Source organism: Pimephales promelas, chromosome 22, assembly GCF_988280905.1.
Source record: "Pimephales promelas chromosome 22, fPimPro1.hap1.1, whole genome shotgun sequence".
Classification (NCBI taxonomy): domain Eukaryota; kingdom Metazoa; phylum Chordata; class Actinopteri; order Cypriniformes; family Leuciscidae; genus Pimephales; species Pimephales promelas.
The window spans coordinates 1,565,879-1,591,687 of NC_142790.1; the positions used below are offsets into that span (position 1 = coordinate 1,565,879).

Sequence of the window (25,809 nt, forward strand, 5' to 3'; positions counted from 1 at the left end):
TATTAGGATTATATATTGTTTTTTCATTATAATGATATTGTTGCTACAGTTTGAACACATTTGAATGTTTCTTGAAGCAAAAGATCAAAAGTAGATTTGTAGTAATCTGGGAGTTATGAAGAAAAATGTAATTATAGATCCCTGGAATCTAAAAAAATAGCTTTAATTAAACTGTAAATTCCAAAGAAATGGGAACACAGAAGAGAAGTGAGAGAGAGAGAGAGAGAGAGAGAGAGAGAGAGAGAGAGAGAGAGAGATTAAAAAAATATTGAAATCAGATCTGTTACTAAATCAGAAAAAAAAAGTTTTTTTCTTCTTCTGGGGAACCAGGCTAAATGTTGAAAGTTTTGGGTGGATTCCTTACAAAGAGGAATGATGGAAAAACATGTACAAAAAAAAAAAAAAAAAAAAATAGACCCAGAAAACCTCGGTTGCTATGATTACATAAGCACAAGAAAACGAGACGGCCAAAAGAGGCAATGCAGCTTTCACAACGAATTCCTGAACTCTACAATTCAGGAGTAACTAAACTCTTGCTGGTTTTAAGTGTAGGCTATTATTTGGACTGATTTGGAAGATCCCATTGCAGTGATCAATGTGATATATACAGTATATATATATATATATATATATATATATATATATATATATATATATATATATATATATATATATACACACACACACACACATTTATTCATATCATTAAAAAAAAGCTCTTTCTCCTAGTTTCAGCTGATGCATGTAGTTTGCTGTGATTGTGATTGAGATTACGTGTCTAGCACTGCCCTCTGGTGGTCATCAAAGGTCATTGCGTGTCCAGCACTGGCCTCTGGTGGTCATCGATATGAACTACATAATGTGTTCCATCAAGAGGAGCATTTGAATACTTCATGACTGAGCACAGCTCGAAATTGTTCCCTTGATAAAACAAATAACGTGAGTCTGGTAGTTGTAGTTTATGTGGATCAGCAGACACTGTAGAGCATGCTCTATACTGCTTATGAAAATGAAAGGGTATATTTCTGTTCAAAAACAAAAAAACAAACAAACAAAAAAAAAAAACGAGAAATGAGGATAAAATCTTAAACTTAAAACACTATTAATTGAATCCTTATAGAATATATATTAATGAGATACTTTAAATAGATATTTTTTAATAGGATTGAGAAGGTTAAAGAATGTTTTTTGAATTTATTTTTCTTCCCATGCCATCAATGGTCCACATCCAGTCCAGTAGGTGGCGGGAGTGCGCCGATCATTTGTTTCGCCATCTGTCATAAAACACCGGTAGCATTTGTGACTCATTTATTTTGATTGATAGAAATATTTAACATTTCTGCTGTGAATGAGGAACTCAGCAGCACAAAAAAAAAAAAAAAAAAAAAACAACTTATCAAATGATCAAAATATGTTATTTTATGATGCACACACAGACACATGCATGCATGCACACACATAAATAATAGAGGTTTGGAATGACATGAGTAAATTTGACAAAATGTACTTCCTTTTTATGGCCTATAATCAAAAATAACACACCCACCACATAAAATAGACATAAACAACATTAGCTTTTCAACTATTTATAGAAAAGTCACATGATAGACCCTTAAATGCTAATGCTAACCTTGCTAACAGGGTGATGAGCAGCGGTTTTAGTTTGAACTTTTTTTTTGTCACTGTCACAAGATCAGGATATCTTACAGTCATTTACTTCAAAATCCAGCTTTTCAAAATAATTATTTTGCTAATTATTATATGTGCAATGTTGTACATGAAACAGCTTATAATTTGAGGAGATGTCTTATAAAACAGACATTTCCCATGCTTGTGTGCGTCTGTCGGATTGAGCGCAGAACTAATAGCGTGTGTGTTTTTGTTGATTGAAGTTGTTTTAACTGAAATATTGCATTGATTTTCATCTCAACCCTCTCCATGTTGTTTATTCCGGCAATTGGTTTTATTTTGATCGATAAACTCAAGCATTGAGGAGCTGTGTTGAGTAATGAAAGACAGCTTGTGTTACTCTCGTGGTGTTTCGTGCTGAACTGCAAACATCCCTGCAGACTGCAGACAAGGACAATATATTTGCTTTTTAAATAAGACCAGTGTCGTCATATTTTATGTCTGTTTCCAAATGTGTTTTGAGAGCTTAATCCAAAGGTTTGACTATAGTTGTCACAAAGACTGTATAGGCTACCATAAAAGTCCAAGTCCGAAGTCCCTTTAAGTCGTTTCGGTCGGCGGCCATCTTTGAAACGCCTCATACAGTTCTTAGAATGGGGAAACATCAAAATCTCCAAAGCTTATGATTAAATTTCATATTTTAAGTCACTAAAAAAATCTGACAAAAACTGTCTCATACATTTTGTTTCTAAACTCTAAAATCATGACAAAACCCTGCATTTTTCAAGCCAGTGCATCTGTCTGCGTCCGAAATAAAAACAGTAACGTGACAAAAGTAGGCTAGTATGCCTGAATTCACAGTATAAAGTTGGTGTAAAGCAACATAACTGGCATCATAGGTCACATAACAAAGAGGAACATGGCTTATAAAGTATGCGGATTAGCCTACATTCAGTACACACATTCATATTATATAGAAAATCAAAATAAGTACCTTTCAGACGCAGCCATCACCTCAGAACACGGACCGAAGCAAACTTTGAAGTATTATAACAGGAAAAATATAGCTATTATAATAATGTAATGTTTATGGACACTTAATTGCAGTCTAATAACTTAATTACTTATTCTATTGCCGGTGAAACACCCGGCCGAATGTGCTGATAAACATATAAACAGTCGTGAACTCAACAGTTGCTCAACAGCGCCCTCTCTCTACATCTGCATGCATTATTCAAACTAAAACAAAAGTGCATTCAAAAAGAGAGAAATGAAAATAAAATGAGTTTGAGAAACATTTATTGGAGCTGAATCTTTGGGATGTCAGCTGATCTGATTCGATCAGAGACTCAGAGATGCAGACGCTCAAATACAAAACATTGAAATCCATTTTAAGGCCTTGCTGTTTTTATTCATTTTTTTCCTTCCTACAACAGCAAATTACAGAGGCAGTATTGAAAATAAAAGTTTTTTCTTTGCTTCCGCATCTTCTCGTAAAAAAAGAAAAGAAAAGAAATTCGGCACAAAATTTAAACAACAGTACAAAAACGAAAAGAGAACCAGGGTCAGGTAAATGTGAACTTTACTATAGGAAATCTGTATACCTTTTTCAATAATGAAAACATCTCGATAATTGACCATTTCAGGATCGTATTACATATCCTGAAACTATATTTAAAAAAAAATGAACACTGTCTTTTTTCATCTCCGTTGTCTTTTGTACAAATGAATGCTATAAACACATAAACTTCATCAAATATATTGATCAGTGCAACATTGTTTCGTTTTAGTTAATGCTACAGTTTGCTTTCTCACAGAGTCCCGACTGAAGCCAGTCACCATTAACACACACATGTAGCACGGGATTCATGTCATCCGAAAGAAATGGGAGTAAAAATAAAGTGTTTGCCACAGTATACAACACATTACATGAACATACCAAGAAACCTGTAGAAAACATTGCCAGCAGTGAAGCCCTGTTATTGGTTAAACTATATGTGATGTCATTGCTAAAGTCAGATCCACACACCAGTGCAGACGAAAATGATATAGGCCTGTCACGGAAAACTGAAGACCGGAAGTACGTCTTTTAGTAGGGATCATACGGCTCTTCCGGTTAGCTTTTTACAATGGCGATAACAACACTTGTCCTCTTTCCTCAGTTTTGACGCTTCCACTGGAGAGTTTTCATTTACCATCCTAAACATGTCGTCATATGTGAGGTTTAATCTTCTTTCAGCGCAATGGAGCAAATTTCGTTGGAAAAGAGACAGTTAAAAGTGTCGCAATATTGAGTCCTTCATACGGAAGCGTATTGCATTCACTCGAGGAAAAAAAAAATCTACTCTGTTTTTCTGAATTAACAAGTTAATTATCTCAGAATTACAAGATATATTTTTTCATGAAAAAAAGTTTTTTTCTCTGTTTTTCTGAATTAACGAGTTAATTATTTTAGAATTACGAGATTTTTTTTGCATGAAAAAAAGTTTTTTTCTCTGTTTTTCTGAATGAATGAGTTAATTATTTTAGAATTACAAGATCATTTTTCTCTGTTTTTCTGAATTAACGAGTTAATTATCTCAGAATTACGAGAATTTTTCATTATTTTTTTTCTCTGTTTTTCCTGAAATAACAAGTTCATTATCTCAAAATTACAAGATAATTTTTCATAAAAAAAAAGTTTGTTTCTCTTTTTTATGAATTAACGAGTTAATTATCTCAGAATTACAAGATATTTTTTTCATGAAAAAAGTTTTTTCTGTTTTCTGAATTAACGAGTTGATTATCTCAGAATTACGAGATATTTTTTCATGAAAAAAGTTTTTTTTTCTGTTTTCTGAATTAACCAGTTAATTATCTCAAAATTACGAGATATTTTTTCATGATTTTTTTCTCTGTTTTTCTGAAATAACAAGTTCATTATCTCAGAATTACGAAATCATTTTTCATGAAAAAAGTTTGTCTTTTTTTATGAATTAACGAGTTAATTATCTCAGAATTACAAGATATTTTTTTCATGAAAAACGTTTTTTTCTGTTTTTCTGAATTAACAAATTAATTATCTCAGAATTACGAAATCATTTTTCATGAAAAAAGTTTGTCTTTTTTTATGAATTAACGAGTTAATTATCTCATAATTACAATACATTTTTTTAATGAAAAAAGTTTTTTTCTGTTTTTCAGAATTAACAAATTAATTATCTCAGAATTACGAGATCATTTTTCATGAAAAAAGTTTGTTTCTCTTTTTTTATGAATTAACGAGTTAATTATCTCAGAATTACGAGATCATTTTTCATGAAGATTTTTTCTCTGTTTTTCAGATTTAACAAGTTAATTATCTCAGAATTACGAGATCATTTTTCATGAAAAAAGTTTTTTTTTCTGTTTTTCTGAATTAACCAGTTAATTATCTCAAAATTACGAGATATGTTTTCATGAAAAAAGTTTTGCTCTGTTTTTCAGAATTAACAAGTTAATTATCTCAGAATTATGATATTTTTTCATGAAAAAAGTTTTTTTTCTCTGTTTTTCTAAATTAACCAGTTAATTATCTCAAAATTACGAGATATTTTTTCATGAAAAAAAGTTTTTGGTCTGTTTTTCTGAATCAACAAGTTAATTATCTCAGAATTACGAGATATTTATTTCATGAAAAAAATTTTTTCTCTGTTTTTCTGAATTAACCAGTTAATTATCTCAGAATTACGAGATATTTATTTCATGAAAAAAAAATCATTTTTTCTGAACTAACGAGTTAATTATCTCAGAATTACGATATTTTTTCGCATGAAACCGTTGACCGGAAGTTCTGAATCCCTACTCCGCGTTCCGGAAGCAGGACGTGTGACACAGGCCTATGAGCCACGAAACCAGCTGTCTGTTCAGAACCAATGAGATGAGATGGAGATGTCACATGATGACGATGGGTGGTTGTGATTGGACCCTGCAGTTTGAGGCAACAGTCCTTTGGTACAGACACAAGGCCAACGACAGAACTCCACTATGACATCATCACGCAATCAAGCGCGCGCATGAGAATAGTGAGAAAAAAACAGTACTTTAATAGCACCACTCTTAAAGTGACAGTACACACCACCTGTATACTGATGCGAGAGCTGATTCAAGCTCGACGGATGCTGGAGTGAGCACTTCGATGAGATATTTGGTGCTCACTTCAATACAAAGCAAGGCAATGATGAGCTTTTTGTTTCTTTTTGTTGTGATTATAACGTTGATATGATGGATGTGATGAAATGTGCACTGGATCTGTTCTGCATCTTTTGGGAGCGTAGCAAAATAACCCAACAGGACGGGGAAAAAAAGCACACGTTTCACTTTCACAAAACAGTCCGACGATTGTATTTACAACATACAACCCAAGAAAAAAGGGATACTGCAGCTTTCTTTTTTTGTCCTTTTACTCGTTTCTTTGAAAAGGGCATTAAAATATATTAAAACTTATGTACAATATGCAGGATTTCAACATTAAAGCGCTTATGAATTCACCGGGTTTTGTTTTGCAGATTCGACCGACAGCCTTTTTTGAGAACTAAAGGGTTAAAAACACCCAAAAAAACAACAACAACCGAGGAGGCCAAAAAAGATGTACCAAAGGCACTGACTGAACCATACCCAGAATGCATCAGGGCTGGATGATCTTCCACCCCCTTTGATCCTTACCCTACCATGGGGTAATTACCGTCCCTTGGTCGTATATGGTTCATTTGGGTTTTTATTTTATTTTTTTACACATCTCCTTAAAGCGCGAAACAATCTTTTAAAATAAAAAATAAATGATTTTTTTTTTTCCTCCTAGAAAAAAAAAAGATAAATACTTTATAACATTATTATATATTGGTCTCAACACCAGCATCCGATTGTAAAAATGATCAACTAAAAATAATACAAAACAATAAAATAAAAAATTAAAATAATAATTTCAATCATCTGTACATATTCTTATTTTTCATTTTGTTTGTTTTTTCGTTTGTTTCTTTTAAATCCTTGAATTCAATGTTTTGTACACAGTGTCCCCCTACTGGTAGGTTCCGTTCACTGCAGCTCCTGAGAAAAGCACGGCTCAGTCCCTCGTCCTCCCATTGGTTCACTGAACCACAGAGCCTTGTCCTCCTCCAATCGGATGGCATCGGCAGTCCGTTTTAGCCCCGCCCTCCCTGAGGAGAGGTTCCCTCTCATTGGTTGATGCCTCACGCTTCCGAGTACGAGTTCTGTGAGCTGAGCTTGTCCTTCTTTAACTTGACACCGTCCACTAGCTCAAAGTTATAGTTTTCCAGGGCGGATAAGTTCCTGTCGGACATGGCGCTGTGTGAGCAGGCGCAGTACAGAACCACACCACAGATGGCGCCGAGAAACACTCCCAGCGCGCTCATGGCGATGATGGTGATGAGGATGGGGTCCAACGTCTTCAGCATGTTCCCGGCTCCGCTGATCTCATGGTTCTCCACGATCTCAGGGAAGTCAGTGATGTCCACAACTAGAAGAGAACCGGCGTTAAAACAAAGCCTTTGTGAGAGTACCTGCAAACCTGGATTCTTTACCGCAAACAGCTATTTCTTAAAGAAGCCATGAACCACAACGTATCAAAAAAATAAGATCCATAAAAAATAATAATAATTCGGAGAATAAAGTCGTGGCATTTCGAGATTAAAATCGAAATATTTCGAGAATAAATATTTATTCTCGAATTGTTTTGACTTTATTCTCAAAATTTTTAAACTTTATTCTTGCAATATTTAGACTTTTATCTCAAAATGTTTCGACTTTATTCTCGCAATATTTAAACTTTATTCTCGCAATATTTAGACTTTTATCTCGAAATGTTTAGACTTTATTCTCGCAATATTTAGACTTTTATCTGGAAATGTTTCGACTTTATTCTCAAAATGTTTCGACTCCATTCTCACAATGTTTAGACTTTATTCTCGCAATATTTAGACTTTTATCTCGAAATGTTTAGACTTTATTCTCGCAATATTTAGACTTTTATCTGGAAATGTTTCGACTTTATTCTCAAAATGTTTCGACTCCATTCTCACAATGTTTAGACTTTATTCTCGCAATATTTAGACTTTATTCTCGCAATATTTAGAATTTTATCTCGAAATGTTTCGACTTTATTCTCGCAATATTCAGACTTTATTCTTGCAATATTTAGAATTTTATCTCGAAATGTTTCGACTTTATTCTCGAAATGTTTCAACTTTATTCTCACAATGTTTAGACTTTATTCTCGCAATATTTAGACTTTTATCTTGAAATGCTACGACCTTATTCTCGAAATATTTAGACTTTTATCTGGAAATGTTTCGACTTTATTCTCAAAATGTTTCGACTCCATTCTCACAATGTTTAGACTTTATTCTCGCAATATTTAGACTTTTATCTCGAAATGTTTAGACTTTATTCTCTAAATGTTTAGACTTTATTCTCGCAATATTTAGACTTTATTCTTGCAATATTTAGACTTTTATCTCGAAATGTTTCGACTTTATTCTCGCAATATTCAGACTTTATTCTCGCAATATTTAGACTTTTATCTCGAAATGTTTCGACTTTATTCTCGAAATGTTTCAACTTTATTCTCACAATGTTTAGACTTTATTCTCACAATATTTAGACTTTTATCTTGAAATGCTACGACTTTATTCTCGCAATATTTCGACTCTTATCTCGAAATGTTTCGACTTTATTCTCAAAATATTTCGACTATAATATTTTTTTTACGGATTTTTTTTTTACATTGTGGTTCAGGGCTTCCGTAATTTCTACCTGATTAAACCTATAAAAATGAGTTTTGGTGGTTGAAATGAATGTATATAGGTTGGTTCAGTGATGTCCAATCATCAGTGATTCAGCATTTGTGAAGAAGACTTACTGATTTCATTGAAGGTGTCCTCGGGTTGAATCGGCTCTGCGGGAACATCTGGGTCTGCAACAGGGCGACGTAAAACAGTCAGGAAATGTATAGACAAATGTAGTCATCTCTCAGCTGCACCAAATTAACATTAACATTACAACAAGTCTTGTTTTTGCCTTTAATATTTCTTATGTTAATACGTTCCCTCAACAACTGCCATTTTTATTTATGAGTGAACTTTAAAAGTGTGATTTCTAGACCCAGAAAAGTTAGCCATATAATATGTTTTGATTCTAGTTATGTCAATGTTTAAATGATGTAATCAGTTATAAATTAGTAAACATAATAATAACAAAACAATCACATCACAATCGACTAGAAATGATTTTTTTTAAATTAATTAATTGAATTTATTTAATTCATATTATTTAAATATTTTAACATGTTGTAACTTCTTTTGCCTTGTTCATAATAGGAGTAAAATAACAATGTAGATTTTTTTTTAAGATTTTGACAAATTTGTCAGTTTTGGGTTACACTTATTTTAGGTGTCTTTTATTACACATTTAAGTACAGAGTAATATTAATTAACAACATGTACTTTAGAGATATGGATTGGGGTTTGGTTTAGGGTTAGTTGCCTGTACTGTAATTACACTGTAAAAAAAATATTGGTTTAACTTAAAAAAGTAAGTAACCTGGTTGCCTTAAAATTTTAAGTTGATTGAACTGGAAAAAGTGAGTTAATACAACGAAGGAGATCAGAAACTCAAAATAATAAGTTATCTCAACTAAATAAATTATTATAAAGTTGATTTGACAAAATAAAATATGTTGTGATAACAAATCTTGAAAATATAGTTATTACTATGGTAAGTGCATGTAATAAGGACACTGTAAAGTTTTGCTCTGTATTGACTCACCCTTGCAGTCGTCCATCTTCAGATTGTCTAAGATTTTGATGTCGTCCACGGCAATGTCTCCCCAACTTTTCCTCTCCACTACGCTTTCAATTACCACCTGAAATATATGGGATCGTGAGTTCAGTATGGTGACATGTGTCGAATCGTGACATGAGGGAATCGTTGCTGGATATCCTTGAATACCTGGTAGGGTTTGCTGGAGTGGGGGACCAGCACACGGCCCTCTCTCCAGCGGTGGCCTTGATGTCCACTGACGGTCCAGAGCAGGACGTCCGCTGAGCCCTGGCTCGTCTCTCTGCGCTGTTTAATGTGGAGCGTGCCGATGTGGGACCCAAACATGTGGTACCAGAAAGACAAGCACAGGTCCGAGTCCTGTCCCGACACCGACGGGCTCACTAACCGAGCCACTTCTGTCTCCTGCGCTCCGGTCGCCAGCGTGTAGATGAAGTTCCCCGATCCACCTGAGGCAGGAGAGTGTGTGAGCTTGAAGGATTCACTCTCTCTGTGCTGTAAGACCGCTTGACTTGTTCTCTTACCTGTGTGGTCCATGTTTGGGCCGGTGTTTAGGGTCGGGGTGCCGCTGGACTGGATCTGCCACCTGAAGCCACTGTCCTCTGACTTCCAGCCGCAGAACGAGGGATCGCTGGCCCAGCCGAAGTCACAGGCAAACCACAGGAACGCTACACACACACACACACACACACAGTCTGGTTCACTTTCTCCATAGACGTAATGGTTTTTATAATGTACAAACTGTATATTTTATTCCTTTACACTGCCCCTATCCCTAAACCTGCCCATCACAGGAAACATTCTGCATTTCTACATAAAATAATAATAATAATAATAATTCTGTGTGATTTATAAGTTTGTTTACCCAGTTTAGGTCTCAAACAGTCTCTTTTTTTTAACAGAATATTTTTTATAATATATTTCATAATAACTATTATTTGTATTTATTATAGTTAATCAATGATAATATTTTTTATAATTATATTAATATATTTTACTATTCTGAAATATAATATATGAATAAATATGATGCAATTTGTGTACAATTAGGGTTTGGTGAGATCGTTTAAATTTTTTGAAAGAGTCTCCTGCTCATCAAGGCTGCATTTAGTCGATCAAAAATATGGTAAAAACTGTGAAATATTATTCTAATGTAAATCATCTGTTTTCTATGTGAATATATGGTAAAGTGTAATTTATTCCTGTGATTTTCAGCATCATTACTCAGTCTTCAGTGTCACATGATCACACTAATATGATGATTTGATGCTCAAGAAACTCAATAAATTATCAGTGTTGAAAACAGCTTCAGATTTTTGAGGAAACCCTCATACGTTTAAATTTTCAGGATTATTTGATTAAAAGAAAATCTTTTGTAACAATATAAATATATGTGAATAATATTGAACGATTGTGTCCTATATAATACCATTATGATTTTTTTAAGTTGTTTTATCACTGTGAAATTATCGTAAGCATTAGCTCGCGTCTCTCAAACAAAAAAGTAGGCTAATCATTTCAGTGGTTTATGTATGACAGAAAAAAAATAGTCATGATCGGTTTCTTTTTTTAAATCTCAATTGAATGAGCAGGAAATTTACGAGGCTTTGGTTTTATTTCTGTAACATTTTTCAAGAAACTGTCTTAACTTGATCTTTGAATGCGGTCTGAACTTGTGGCTGAATATGGCTGATTCGACTCCACAGGCCACAACGTAATGTTTTATTTTGGCCACTTGATGGCAATAGAGAGTTATTTTACAATTAGAAAATCCCAACATTCTAAATCCATTCCAACTTCTTTTATGCCTGAGCCAAATCCACATATACACCAAATATAGCTAGATCTTGAGAGAGAATACACACCGTACAAAACAATAAAGCTTTGAAATCGAGATTGACGTGAAAAAAACGAGGGAGGGATTTAACGTTAGATTGAGCGAGAGATACAGAGCCAGAGAGAGAGAGAGAGAGAGAGAGAGAGCTCGTCCAGTATGTCAGCTACACCGGTGTCTGCATATCCTCAGCGCTTCTTCTCTAGACAGTTTAATAAAGCCTCGCTTAATAATGCCAGGACTCTCTGCGAGTTTCGGAGGGTATTTGCTCACTGAATGCGGAGGAAAGAATTTCCCATTAAAAGCCGCAGCTTTGGCAAAAAATGCCAGTTTCCAATTAAACGGTATTTCTTCTTTTCCATCTTGAAGTGGATTGTGTCTGACGCAGTGGAGGACAGGGCGAGGGTCCGTTTCACCGCAGTCCAGAACGCTATACCAGCTTTGAATGCTTGTCATAGCAAGTAAACCACATCCAATAATAGAAAGCGCACACATCTACTCAATGCTAACCAACCAGGACCACACGCGCGCGCACACACACACACACTTATTAGAACCGTCACTCTATTCAGTTGTTTTGATGTTGTGACGAAGCTCAGACAGGGCCAAACACACACACACACACACACTGGCTAATTAGGCAAGGTCAGTTGAGGGGCAGTTCTCATTTGCCCATTAGTGAGCAGTCTTGAATGGCTAATCAGTCATTATGCTGAATGAGCAAATCAAAGGGGCTCTTTATAGATTTTCACAAGAACACTTCACAAACAAGATTACATACTCATCTCACTTATAATTAAATAGCCCAAACAACCAAACTGAACACACAAAACATACAATGAGAATTTGCGTTCTTAAAGGTGCAGTGTGTCATTTCTGTAATTCTCAAATAAGTCAAATCAATTCAGCATCCCTTTTTTAAATGAATACACAGGCTACTTTAAACACTATTTAAAATAATTATTCATGGAAGTGACCGATGATCTGCTTTCTTATAGTGGTTTCTGCAAATTCAAAAATGGCACGCCGCACCTTTAAGAGAGTTTGCATTGGCAACACCCACACTCTCAGAAAAAAAAGGTACAAAAGCTGTCACTGGGACTGTACTTTTCAAAAGTACCTAAAGGGTGCATATTGGTACCTTAATGGTTCATATTAGCCCCTACAATGTACATAATAGCACCTAAAATGTACATAATAGCACATAAAAAGTACATATTATCACCTTAATGCCCATATTAGCACCTAAAATGTATATATTAGCACCTAAAATGTACTTATTATCACCTAAAATGTACATAATAACACCTAAAATGTACATAATAACACCTAAAATGTACATAATAGCACCTAAAATGTACATACTATCACCTAAAATGTACATATTAGCACCTAAACTGTACATAATAGCACCTAAAATGTACATATTAGCACCTTAATGTCCATATTAGCACCTAAAATGTCCATATTAGCACCTAAAATGTACATATTAGCACCTTAATGTCCATATTAGCACCTAAAATGTCCATATTAGCACCTAAAATGTACTTATTATCACCTAAAATGTACATATTAGCACCTAAAATGTACATAATAGCACCTAAAATGTACATATTTGCACCTTAATGTCCATATTAGCACCTTAATGTCCATATTAGCACCTAAAATGTACATATTAGCACCTAAAATGGACAAAAGTTTTCTCTTTTGAAAAGGTACAGCCCCAGTGACGGCTTTTGTACCTTTTTTTCTGAGAGTGAGATGATTAAAGAAATTACAGATTGCGAGGGCACAAAGAGGGGAAGTATTATAAGATAAGTACCTTTCTCACCTGGAATGGTGCTCATCTCTGTGGCCGTCTCTGGCGCAGTGGTTCCTCCTGTAGTGTGGACATAGTGAAGGCCATTAGATGAAACGTTAAAGCGAGACACTGGGTAATGTTTTATTCAGGCATTATCAGGAGGAACGGATCCGACTGTGCTAATTCCCCTCTTTGTGAGTGCTTAGCATTTTTTAACTGTGCTTTGCCAGATGAGACATGCAAATACAGTACATGTTTCTTCATGTGGAACCTTTACTTTGAGCATTTAACAGAGGGAAGTGTAATTCTGTGCAACACACACTCTGTGAGACTGCACTGATGTGAAGATTAGAGGCAGAATGTTAAATCTATTGTTAGTTTTAGCAACTGAAGAGGAGAAGAAGAATTTAGTAGTGCAGGCTATGGCTGTGGTGAATGGACACTATCATACCGTATACTACATATGGTGAGGTACTCGTAACTTTATGATATCACTGTAAAAGTAAAAATGAATATGCTTTATCTAATCAAAAAAATTGTGGCAACAGATTACATGCAATATTATTAATTAAATTGAACAAATTAGAATTGAGTAATAATTAATCAAATTAATTCCTTAAAAGTTAACCATTTAAAATGAGTAAAACTTACAACAACAACCAAAAAAAACATACATTTAAGTCACCATTATGGTGATCAGTGTTTGTTTTAAAATGCCGGTTTTCTCCTTCAGTGATTCTGCTTGTTAACATCAGGCTTTATAAAATAAAGAGTTCTTAATTAATCTTTAACGCCTGTCTGTTAGTAAGATATTTTTGTTCAATATTTTGGTGTAAACTTTACTCATTTTAAATGGTTAACTTTTAAGGAATAATTTGATTAATTAATACTCAATTCGAATTTGTTAAATGTAATTAATAATATTGCTTTAAATCTGTTGCCACAGTTCTATTGTTTAGATAAAGCATATTCATTTTTACAGTGTATGAGTTATGAAATGAAATGAAGTGGAATCGAATAATAACGTCCTCTACTGTATACTGGATAGTGCATACTAATTCCTCAATATTATGTAAAGCATTATGTAAAGTAGTAAGCAAACAGTAAATTTAGTTACTGTAAGTATTGAATTCTACATACAAATATGTATACAGCTGTTTTTAAATGAATGTGAAGTGGTATGTAGTATTCAAGGATAACGAACCATTTAAACTGTATGCTGTTGTGGGACATCTCATAAATAAATGCAGTAAATTTGCATTTTTAATCCAATTTTGCATTAAAAACCGCAAACTTTTGGCAGACCACAAAGTCACAAAGTAGATGTTGAGATTGCATTTGATATCGCTCGCCGTTCATTCATCACTGTCTGGCTTTTATAATGAAATGGAAGGTCAAGTGGAGCACATTTGGCAAATGCAGTACTTTGTTTCAATATGAGATGCATACAGAAAATTTGCATCCCATGCACCGTATACTTCATGTCTAGCATGAGTAGTATGGTAAGTGTGGTTCTAGTGAGATTAGCATAGCAAAGGGAGCGGGATGCAGTAAGCAAGGGTGCAGTCTCTGCAGGCGAGTGTTAGCACCTGTCTGGTCGTAGTCATCACCTGTTCCACTATGGCAGTTTGCCTGGTCATCGTCACACTCGTCTGAAGGCGTGGTGGAGGCCGCGGGTGTAGTCGGAGGCACTGTGGGCACTGCAGAGACAAAGACAGATGTCACAAGAGTCACGCAATCAAGCAACAAGTCACAAAAACCGTGGCATATCATTGATAGCCGAATGCCCATGTGTGCCATGGTAATTTTTTTGTAGGTCACTCCACAAATAGTGGTGCAACGGATCACAAAATTCACGGTTCGGATCATTTATGGTCACGGATCTGATCATTTTTCAGATCAGCAAAGAATTTGTATATACACTCTAAAAAATGATGGGTTGTTTCAAACCAAGTTTGGGTCAAATATGGACAAACCCAAATGTTGGGTTAAAAATGTCATTTAAAATTTTTACCCAACTTAAATCGTAAATTTTTTAATTACATTTTTAACCCAACAATTGGGTTCGTCCATATTTAACCCAAGTGTACTAAGTATTAAGGTCAAAACACAAGATAAAAACATTAACCAATAAAACGAACTAAAGTGTATGTCTAAGCAGAAGTGAACAGTCAGTAATACAATAAGACCAAATACATTACAAGCAGAGATGAATACTAAATAACAAAGTTACAAAGTCTAACGGTAGTATTCAGGTACAGAAACTAATAATTAAGCCTAAATGTAAAATAACACTGTTTGTTCACTGTAGACATTACATTTAGTTTAATCTTTGTTAGCTGTATTTTGTTATATTAATTCCAATTTATTTATAAAGTACATAATTATACAACAATGTTGACCATAGTGCTGCACAAACAATAAAATATATAAAAAATAACAAACACAAATAGCTTACTATAAATAAAGAATATGCAAAATATCTCAGATTATTGGTATATATCTTAAACCGTATTCACTTTATAGCCCTTAATCCTGTAATTGTGGACAAATGTGGGCACAGAGGACTCAGGTGTGATCCTAATGTTATATCACTGTCTTCGATAAAGTTTTGTCTATGCATTCATGGTGTTTTTTTTTTTTATTTTGGGGGTATTTTTGAATTTATTTACTTCAAAAAGTACCATATTTTGTATGTAAATTATGCTTATTTTTATGTTTTATTTTTACTGCATTAAAATATCATTCCAATACGTTCTTAGAGCTAAAACCTAAAGATGAAGTGACTTTGCTGTCACCTGGTGTCTTATTTTGGCTTATTTTAGAATGCTCTAAATTACAGTTTTCCCCATTCATTTCATTTCTATGGGTGCCCATTTATGACCCAAATACAAGATTAAGGAGGTTTTTTCACCCACTTAACATTGTAGAATTGAGTCCAAAAAATTGTGTGTGTTCAGGAGGCAAACTTAGGAAAAGTAGCCAAGTCTTGTACCGCTCAGATCAAGGGAAGTATTTTTTAAAAAAAATAAATCAAAACTATTTTGCCCACATTTGTCCACACTCTAAAAAATGCTGGGTTGTTTTAACCCAACTTTGGGTCAAATATGGACTAACCCAGCCGTTGGGTTAAATTTTTACACTACATTTTTAACCCAACATTTAGGGTTTGTCCATATTTGACCCAAAATTGGGTTAAAACAACCCAGCATTTTTTAGAGTGCAGAATACGGTTTTACAGTTTTAAAAAAACGACATCTGTGACAGTAGTTTCTCGACACTCATGTATGATCAGAAGCCAACGTGGAAAAATATGTTTTAAAATGTCTTTTGAACTCACAAAGGGTTGATAATGATCTAATATATTGTGGTAAACTATTCGATTTATTAACATTGATGACACAGACAACAGTCTGTCACTTTAAGACCGAATCCACAGACAGAAAAAACTGACAAACATCCGGTTTCTTTCTCAACTGTTCACTTATGACCAGTGTTGGGTAAGTTACTCTAAAAAAGTAATTAATTACTATTTACTAATTACCTCTTCAACAGTGTCATTAGATTACTGTACTAATTACTCTCTAGAAAAGTATTTAATTACTTTTAATTACTAATTACTTTCAAAATCCCATATCAATCTCAACCAGCTGAATAATACAAGGATAGACATGAATCTGTTTTAATTCTTTCAAATAAATACTAAAATTGCACGAATTATCCTTAAACTGACCAAGGTGGAGAAGGTTACATTATAAAAACATACTTTTTAGCATCAGACGATACATTTTGATGTTAAACCCACTATTGTTTTATGTCTGATCTCATGACAATTCACACTTTTTCAATACATATTTTACAATAATTCATACGAATTTGTACGAGTGCGGTCGTAATATTTAGACACCTCATAAAATGCATACAAATCACTGTGAGATCAGATTGATCTATACACAGTATTTATCTCAATTACATCAGAAGTAACTGTAATTAAATTACAGATAAATGAAGAGGAATCCCTTACTTTACATTTTTAAGGGAAAAGTAATTAAATTACAGTAACTAATTACTTAGTAATTAGTACTTAGTAATTAGTTACACCCAACACTGCTTATGACATAACCGAGACGGATATTTAGACAAGTATTAGACATCATTTAGTGTGTCCGAAAGTGGAATCAAAACAGTGTTGGAGTGCTGTCTGAAACGCGCCTCTCTCAGATAATGCGCGAGTCCCGATTTACGCCTCTTCTTCCACATTTGAAATTGTTTGAATGTCTAAATTGGCAAAACAAAACACGTCCAAACTATTAACGTTCACTCTCGGATGGTTAAATTAAACAGTTAATCCGCATGCGTGCCGAATCACGGGGCCTGGTCCGTACGGATCGACTCCGTCCCGTATCCACAAATCATCTTAATGATTATGCGCTTTCTGTAGTCTTTCCAAGTCTGTGGGCCTTTGATACAGTCCTGTGCGTGACTGGTTTGGGCTCGGGGTTGAGGATGTTATGCTCCACCCTGGGCCTGAAACTGCTGTGTCCTCTCATTATGGCGGCCCGTGCCCCTTTGGATGTGGCCTTTGCCTACATCTGCCTAAAGCCCTGTGTTTACTCTCAGCTTGTAATGAGCTGCCCATAAGCCTGTAGGGCTTTCCCGGGATGGAAGGAGGGAAAAATGAGCAGGGAAACGGGAGCTGTGAGCGCCTTTTAAAGAGAGTCTCTAAAGCCGAGGGGTCGCGGAGAGGTCATCATGCTGGCTCTGGACTGCATTGTTGATCACACACTCCTGCTAGGACTCGCCACCCTGCTGTTAGGAGTGGGCACGTGTGTGTATGAGGTAGAGAAAGTGTTGGACTGTGCTGGCGTTAAAAAGTGAAAACAAGCATTATCATCCGACTGAAGCTCCCGATGGGATGCTGTGGCTTACACAAGCAAGTCTCACAGTCTCTCGGAAATCCAATATGTAAATCCACTTAACGCTGCCTCAACAGAAAACACACACACACCCCCCCCATCAGAGCTAAACTAATTCAGAAAGAAAGACAGAGGGAAAGACATCAAGGACCTTTCCGTAATCCTTCAAGGCAGGTGGACCAAAGATTATCTCCAGCTGTTATTTAGGAGTGCCACAGGCCCCTGCGTTTCTATGTAGGACACATCCTTTGATGGCGGGACAAGTGATTATGAAGAAAGCTAAGCCAGACCCTGTTCTCCTGAGTGGATAAGTCCAAATTTAATGAAACAGCATCTGTACTACATGACCACACACTTGAGGACTTTTGTTCACTTGCTTTAGACAATATGTCTTCCGAGTGCAGCTGGTCTGTCCATCATGTGTATAAAACTATCCATAATTTCCTAGGGCGTATACAAAATCATCATGAGGTATTAGCAAAGTGAAGTTATTTAAGAGAAAAGTGTATGGACGCAAATTAATCAGTGAATCATCTTGTCAACCATGGGGTACGTTTCCCAAAAGCATCGTTAGCCAACTATGGCGTAAGCTACGTCGCTATCATCATAGTGTAACGAGTGTTTCCCGAAACCATAGTTCCAACGAACAGCACTGAAAAAGCTTAAAGGGTTAGTTCACCCAAAAATGAAAATTCTGTCAGTATTTACTCACCCTCACGTTGTTCCAACCCCGTAAGATCTTCGTTCATCTTCGCAACACAAATTAAGATATTTAAGATATTAAGATCGCTCCTGCATACTAGTCCATAGGCTTCTTGAGGGAATGACTCTTGCTGTCCTCGAAAAGTCATTAAAGACATCGTTAAAATAGTCCAAGTGACTACAGGGGCTCAATCTTAACTTTATCAAACGACGAGAATACTTTTGTGTTCACAACAAAAATAACGACTTTATTTCAACTATTCGTTTATTTCTCCCTCTGCCTCGAGTCAGGTTACTAGTTTAATAGCGTAAGCTTCTGTTATTGTACGTCACACGCATCACACACACATGACCAGCGTCGGCCAATAGTGAGCCTACGTGTGACGTAGCTTTACGCAATCACACTACGTTAACTGACTACAGGCTCATGGAGAAGGAAGTGAATAGTTGAAATAAAGTCGTTATTTTTGTTGCTTTTTTGCGCACAAAAAGTGTTCTCGTCGTTTGATAAAGTTAAGATTGAGCCCCTGTAGTCACTTGGACTATTTTAACGATGTCTTTGATGACTTTTCGATGCCAGCAAGAGTCATTCCCTCAAGAAGCCTATGGACTAGTATGCAGGAGCGATCTTAATATCTTAAATATCTTAATTAGTGTTGCGAAGATGAACGAAGGTCTTACGGGGTTGGAACAACATGAGGGTGAGTAAATACTGACAGAATTTTCATTGTTGTGTGAACTAACCCTTTAACAAATCCTTATCTTGAGCAAAATAAGTAAGTTGACATTCAGTACATACAGTATATCTATATATTTTATTTAGAATACATATATGTACTAGGGGTTTCACAACTACTGATTTTTGCTAGTCGACTAGTTTTGCATAACAGTCGACGACTAGTCGACTAGTCGTTAGATGGTTTATTCTAGGGGTGTGCGACAACATGAATAGTAAATGTCTCCACGATCTGCTTTTGAAGAAATATGGTAGTAGTATCGTGTTACAGTGCATTCTATCAGTTCTGGCGCCTCTCAACTGTACAACGCGACGTAGCCTACACATCACACTTTAAGGAATTGGTACGGGACACTGCAATTCACAAAAGTTCATTGTTTGCATAAGCCTTGCCGGTTAAACATTTAATTCACGCGCTGTTCTAACGTGCGCTTTCCTGAGCGCGCGGCATATCCCCGACGCTCACAGGCATTAGAACCCTGTCAAACAGCGCCTGAATACTGGACTAAGTTATCTTTCGAGTCTTAATCTAATACTGTTAAATACGTACAATGTTTACATAAACAGAATTGGCTATGTCAAAAGTGCAGCCTCCCCATATAGAAAGTGAAAGCAAACATTTGAGAGAAAATCTGGTGTAGGCTAATATGCGGCTATATTAAACACGTCGCGTGCTGGTCTAAAAGCGAGAGTATAGTACTCGTATTTTCCGCACTATAAAGCGCACTTAAAAGCCTTTAATTTTCTCAATCTGGCCTTTTCTCAAGCTTTATAATCCATCCGCTTTGTCACACGGCCAGTTCATCCTCGTATAAAATATCTCCCGCTCACGAGCGCTCTCTCTAACACACACACGAACAGACACTGCTGTCAGCAGGCTGCGAATGTAAGTTACGTGCCCGCCCCAGCGCGCTCATGCACGCTTACTAAATAAACGCCTCACCTCCGACGCCGCACACATTCCCTTTAGCACATCTAGTGGATGCATAACGCAAACCCAGTCAAACGTTTGAAAAATGTTCTAAAATAGGTCATTGAAGGTGCGCCTTATAGTGCTTATAGTATATAGTACTGCCGCTTGTATTTAAAGGGATAGTTAACAAAAAAAATATCTATATATATGTCATCATTTTGTTTCCGACTAGTCGACTAAGGCCAACAGCGCCAACTAGTGGTTGTGACAGTCGACTAGTCGACTAGTTGATGAAACCCCTAATATGTACAAATGTCATTTACGTCAAGAGATTTAAAGCGCTGTTTTTTAAGATGCGTACACGTAAGAACGAGCCTATGATTGAATCTGTAAATAAATCAAAATAACTGAGAAAAATTAGAATTAGTTCTCAGATGCAATGTCCATAATTTATAGCAAAAAAAAAAAGAAGAAGAAGAAGTTATGACATCATTAACTAACGTGGCTGAACAACTAATTTGCGACATTATGTTTTTGAGCAAAAGATGATTTCTTCAACGATGCGTCGTACTATGGTAGTGAAGCAGCGAGTTGGATGGGAACACACACCCCAGATTATGATTCACTTATGATTCACAAACAAGTTTATTGCTTGACTACAAAGTTGTGGGCAATGCAATGAGACTTAAAATGTGCTAAATGTATTCTACAAATAATTAACTTGCTAAGTTACACTACATTGAAAACCGCTGTGCAACAGTTGCTGCAAACTGAAAAAATGTACGTATGTTAGTATTTGAGAACTCCTCAGCAGTGGTGTGTGTGTGTGTGTGTTTGTACATTTGTCGCCATTGGCTTTTGGCTTGCTTAGTTGGGGACGTTTCATTTTATATTAAACAATATTGCTGCAACATTATTTTCCTGTTATCTCTGTAAAGCTGCGTTGAATCAATCTGTATTGTAAAAAGCGCTATATAGATAAAGGTGACTTGACTTGACAAGTTAATGAGATTTCAACCTACCTTCCATTTCACAGCCCAGGAGTTCCAGTCTAAGTCCCATCCCAGCAGGAGTGGCTCTGTCTGGGTACACCCTAACAAAGCGTGTCAATATGGGCTCCACCGTCCTCAATGCTGGTGTGTCATAGTTCAAATTCCCCTCAAAAATCTGCCAAGAACAATGACAAAGTCCAAGACAATAGTTAGCAGTCAAGCAGAGAAGGAGAACTCGAAAAGTGGGAAAAGATAAAGGGGAAAGTTTTATTAAGAGCAGTCGGACAGGGAAAGCCGAGAACAGAGAATTAATGAAAGAACGAGCTCACATCTCACACCTTTCTTAACTTGGGCTCTGCTGTATGTCTAATGCAACAAAAGCACTAGAGAAAAGAAAGTCTTCAACTTTATTTCTGACACCGTACGGCTGAGCTAGCTCAAAAAATAAAGGCTGCGGGCTAAAACTGCAGTCTACGACTGCAGGATGCTCAGCTTTTCAAAAGCATCCGCCTTTGACTTCACACTTCTGAAGACTTACAACCCAGACACAAGGTACCACAGGAGACAGACAGAAAAAAGAGGAAAAGACAGAAAGACACTCGCCAGAGGTAACAAAGAGGCACAGAACAAGATGAGGAGTCATGAAAGAACATTAATGGCCATCAGAGCTAATATGTCTCCTTTTGTCCTTCAAGCTAAAAAAGAGATATGAGGGTTTTGAAAGGGGCCTTCCAGGACTAATGCTCCAATTTCCTTTTTTTGTGATAGGGGATAAGGCACATAGTCTATGCTCCACAAAAAAAGACAAATTTTATGTGGTTCATGTGCGTTTTTGATTGCTAATGAGCACTATACTATGTACTTGATTCTATTGTTCTAGTAGGGATGCATGATATATCGGCCACCATATCGGTATTGACCGATATATGTTCATTTGTAATGTTATCATTATCAGCCTAATAAGAAAATTTGGCAAATATCTTAAAGCCGATAAATAATGGATTCACTATAATGGTTTTGAATTGCTTGAAATATGATTGAAATCACCTCAAAAAGGAAAATTCAGTTCATGACATCTAAGCTACATCAAATTATAATGAGAACATCATTATAATTGTGTGCTTGGGACATGGCCTTTAATGGTGACTTGTTTTAAATTATAAAAAAATTTGGATTTATATTTATCGGTCAATATCACTTATCGACTTTCGAATATAAAGAATTATCGGTATTGGCCAAAATGTTCATATCGGTGCATCTCTAGTTGATTTTGGTTTAAGACCAAACATATGTGTGACATTATTTTGTTTTGTCTTACGACTATTGTTATGGTTTAATTTATTAGTATTTGTTGAATGGGTTTGAGACATTTCCCCAATATTAAGCTCACAGCATTAGTCTAATTATTGTCATTCTCTCCTCTGTCCGTCTAAAGGCTTTTGGAAGAATATATTATAGCTCCACTGCCTCCACATTCAATTTTCTTAAACTCAGTCATTTCCTGAAAGTCAGGATAAACAATCTCAGAAGAACCATTTTAAATGAGCATCCAGTTTATGTCCAACTCCCTTCCAGCTCCCCCATATCTTACCTTGGGCTTGTTGCCAGTGGCATCCATCACCATTTTCCAGTCAGATCCGTTGTTGCTGTAGCCCAGCCGAAACTTCTTCATGAAGACCTTGTTATCACGGTGTTTGCCTCCCTGGATGATCAAACCTCTGACCAATTTCTCCTCGGTCAAATCTATCTGTAGCCACTCGTCCGCGTACGGCTGGGGCTGCGGCAACAACGTCCATCCCGAACGGCTGGTCAGCAGACGAGCGTTCTCTGACACCCATGTGCGCTCGGTGTGGGAAGAGACCGTGATCTGAGAGTCTGCGATGAGGCCCGAGACCATTCCCAACATTCCTGAACATGGGTACTCTGTTGAGGGACAAAGTAATGGTTAGATTGAAGAAAGTTTCAAACTTTTCCCTACTGACTAACCTAAGGCCGTGTGTCCACCAAAGCGTATTTCCACACGTCTGCTGTATGTTTTCAATGGGAGCGGCGCATTTTTAGAACGCCATGCGCGCAACGAGGCACTGAACGTTTTTACAGGTCGCCCAGAGTTGGACTTTGGGTAAAACGCAGTGCTCTTTCATGATCACGATCACTTTTTACCCAGCTGTCCAATCACAGTGGAGAAGGGGCGGGACTAATACCACACCAACCAACTGTCACAACATTCTTTCTCTACAATGACATCAACTGGCCAACATGACATCATGACTTTTGCGTAAACATACACGCCACTTTCGAGTCAAGTGGCGTGTTATCTCTACACATTTTGAACTATCCGCGTGTATGTCTACACCATTAACGTCTGAGTGATTCCGCGTGTCTGTAAACGCCGTCAAATGTCCGCACGAATCGAAGCAAAATGTAGATCTACATCTGGGGAGCGGACTTTTTTTTCCCTAGGATGGTAAGGGAACACTCATAAATGCCATTAACCCCAGTGACGGTTAGGTTGAGAGACGGGGTTGAGGTAAGTCATATATTTATATACAGTAATAACGTTAAGTCAACGGCGTTCATAAACACACTGAAAAGCGATTATGCGTCTTGATAGCACGCCAAAAATGGAAATACGAATTGGCGTGTCATACACACGCTACTTCATGAGATCAGTCTGAACTGGCAGAGCTAACTGGCTAAAAACGCTTTGGTGGACACATGGCCTATGTACATTTCATGCTTTTAAGAGCCTTCAAAAAACCTTTGAATGGCGATCAATGGAGAAAGATGCATTCGGACCCGGATTGTGTGGTTATGGCACCCAACCCAACCGAACCAGCCATATCCTGATCCCCTGACCTGATCCCTTAGATTGTTGTCTAACCTACCACTGCAGTGGCAAAACAATTGTACCATTATTTGTCATGCCAATAAAACACATGGACACGGAGAAAGAGGGAGTTGTTTGAGTACATAGTTAGCAAAAATTAGATTAGCTGTAAGTGGATGAGTCTGAGTGGAAGAGAAATAAAAGAGAAGAAAAAATTACGTTGGCTGATAAACTTGGTGGAAACGGTCACGTCTCAGTGAGCTGGGAAACATTCTTAACTACAACCTAAAGAGGTCACAGGCCATAAAGAGCCTCAACAGAGAGAGAAGGAAAGACATTCATTGCACCGGAAAGACAGATGAAGTGGACAGTAGCGATAAGAAGCCTCTTGTTCTCTTTGTTTCTCTCTCTCTCCATCATCCTTTCACCAATGACCTTGTGCATTAGCTCTTTTTCTCAAGCTACCTAATTAAAGCCTTTCTCTAGAGCTTCTACCTTTAATTTCCGAGCAGCCATCCTCAGTCCTGTTCTCTTTTGTTTTTCACCTTTCTCCTTCATCCTCTACAAACTGACTTTTTGTTCCGTCATTCATAATACGATTTTTCACGCTTTGCTACTTTAGGTAAAGGCATGCTGAATTTGAGGGAAATGATCAGGCATGCAGCGCCGAGCAACTGACTGTCTGTGAGTTGCGTGTCACGACTTCTTCAACGCTGTGGGATTCGTGACCTGCCAGCACTACCTTAATCTACGATCGGCACCCGTGGAGCAGGAAAGCGTCAGAGACGATCTTGGACTAGTCACAGATGGACCTAATGTCCCGTGAAATACCACCAGAACAGAGTTTTCATTCACAACACTGTCTTTGTACTGATGTAGGGAACTTCCTCTGTAGTTCTGGAACGGAAAGAGCACTTGTCTGTGACCCCTTCAGGAGTTGCACAGAGTCCAAATGTGAGTTCCAGGCTCCTAAAACAACAAACGCATGGGACTTTGATTTTCCCTTTGTTTGTTTGTGGATGTACAGCCAAGGTTGGGTTTCTCATACCCTTGCCAGATTTGCAAGATGTCTCTGTGTGTAATTTCTGATATATGCATGCCGAATTGTTTCGGGATCTGAATGAAAAAGATCTGCACTGGGGTGGTTGGAGCTCAAAGTTTGGAAGTCCACCAAGTTTATTTTCAGTCCGCTGGCTGGGACTGTCTTCCTGTTTATGGATCTCAGATGGGGATGCTTGGTAGAAGCTCCTGGTGTGGTAGACCCTGACAGACACACCCTGAGGGTGGACTGGTTGACATGCATCACGTGTTTCAATTGTTGGTTTGGTCTGTGCACAGCACATAAGCTGGATGACCACACACACACAGATGGTTTTATTTACAAACAGCGGGAGGAAGTTTATTAATGGCTGTGGAAAGCCTATCAGACCACCTTCTAACTGCCAGCCGGCATCCTCTGTGTGTACACAGTCATAGTCAATGTAATACCTTGGTACTTTAATACGTACCATGGTAATGAATGGTTATCATAATGGTTTCTAACAAGCAGTGTTGTAGTACTCGAGACTCGGACTCGTCTCGGACTCGGTCTCGAGACCATATTTTAATGGTCTTGGTCTTGTCATGGACTCGTGTGCATTT

At 36.8% G+C, this 25,809-nt stretch overlaps 1 protein-coding gene across 4 annotated transcripts in view; it reads right to left on the reverse strand.

Annotated features, from left to right (window-relative positions):
- Positions 1–5,739: 5,739 nt before the first annotated feature.
- nrp1a (neuropilin 1a) overlaps positions 5,740–25,809 on the reverse strand; it is a 79,630-nt gene continuing 59,560 nt past the window's right edge. Inside the window, exons 9-17 of one of the 4 annotated variants that reach the window (XM_039690521.2) lie at positions 22,930–23,261; positions 21,369–21,513; positions 14,690–14,779; positions 13,101–13,157; positions 9,969–10,112; positions 9,616–9,893; positions 9,433–9,529; positions 8,528–8,581; positions 5,740–7,126 (exon numbers count right to left, since the gene is read on the reverse strand). In XM_039690521.2, coding sequence (XP_039546455.1) covers positions 6,840–7,126; positions 8,528–8,581; positions 9,433–9,529; positions 9,616–9,893; positions 9,969–10,112; positions 13,101–13,157; positions 14,690–14,779; positions 21,369–21,513; positions 22,930–23,261 — 1,484 coding nt within the window. In that variant the 3' untranslated portion in view covers positions 5,740–6,839. Of the gene's footprint in view, positions 7,127–8,527; positions 8,582–9,432; positions 9,530–9,615; positions 9,894–9,968; positions 10,113–13,100; positions 13,158–14,668; positions 14,780–21,368; positions 21,514–22,929; positions 23,262–25,809 lie in introns of all 4 variants that reach the window. The other 3 variants (XM_039690519.2, XM_039690518.2, XM_039690522.2) reach the window with 3 other exon arrangements.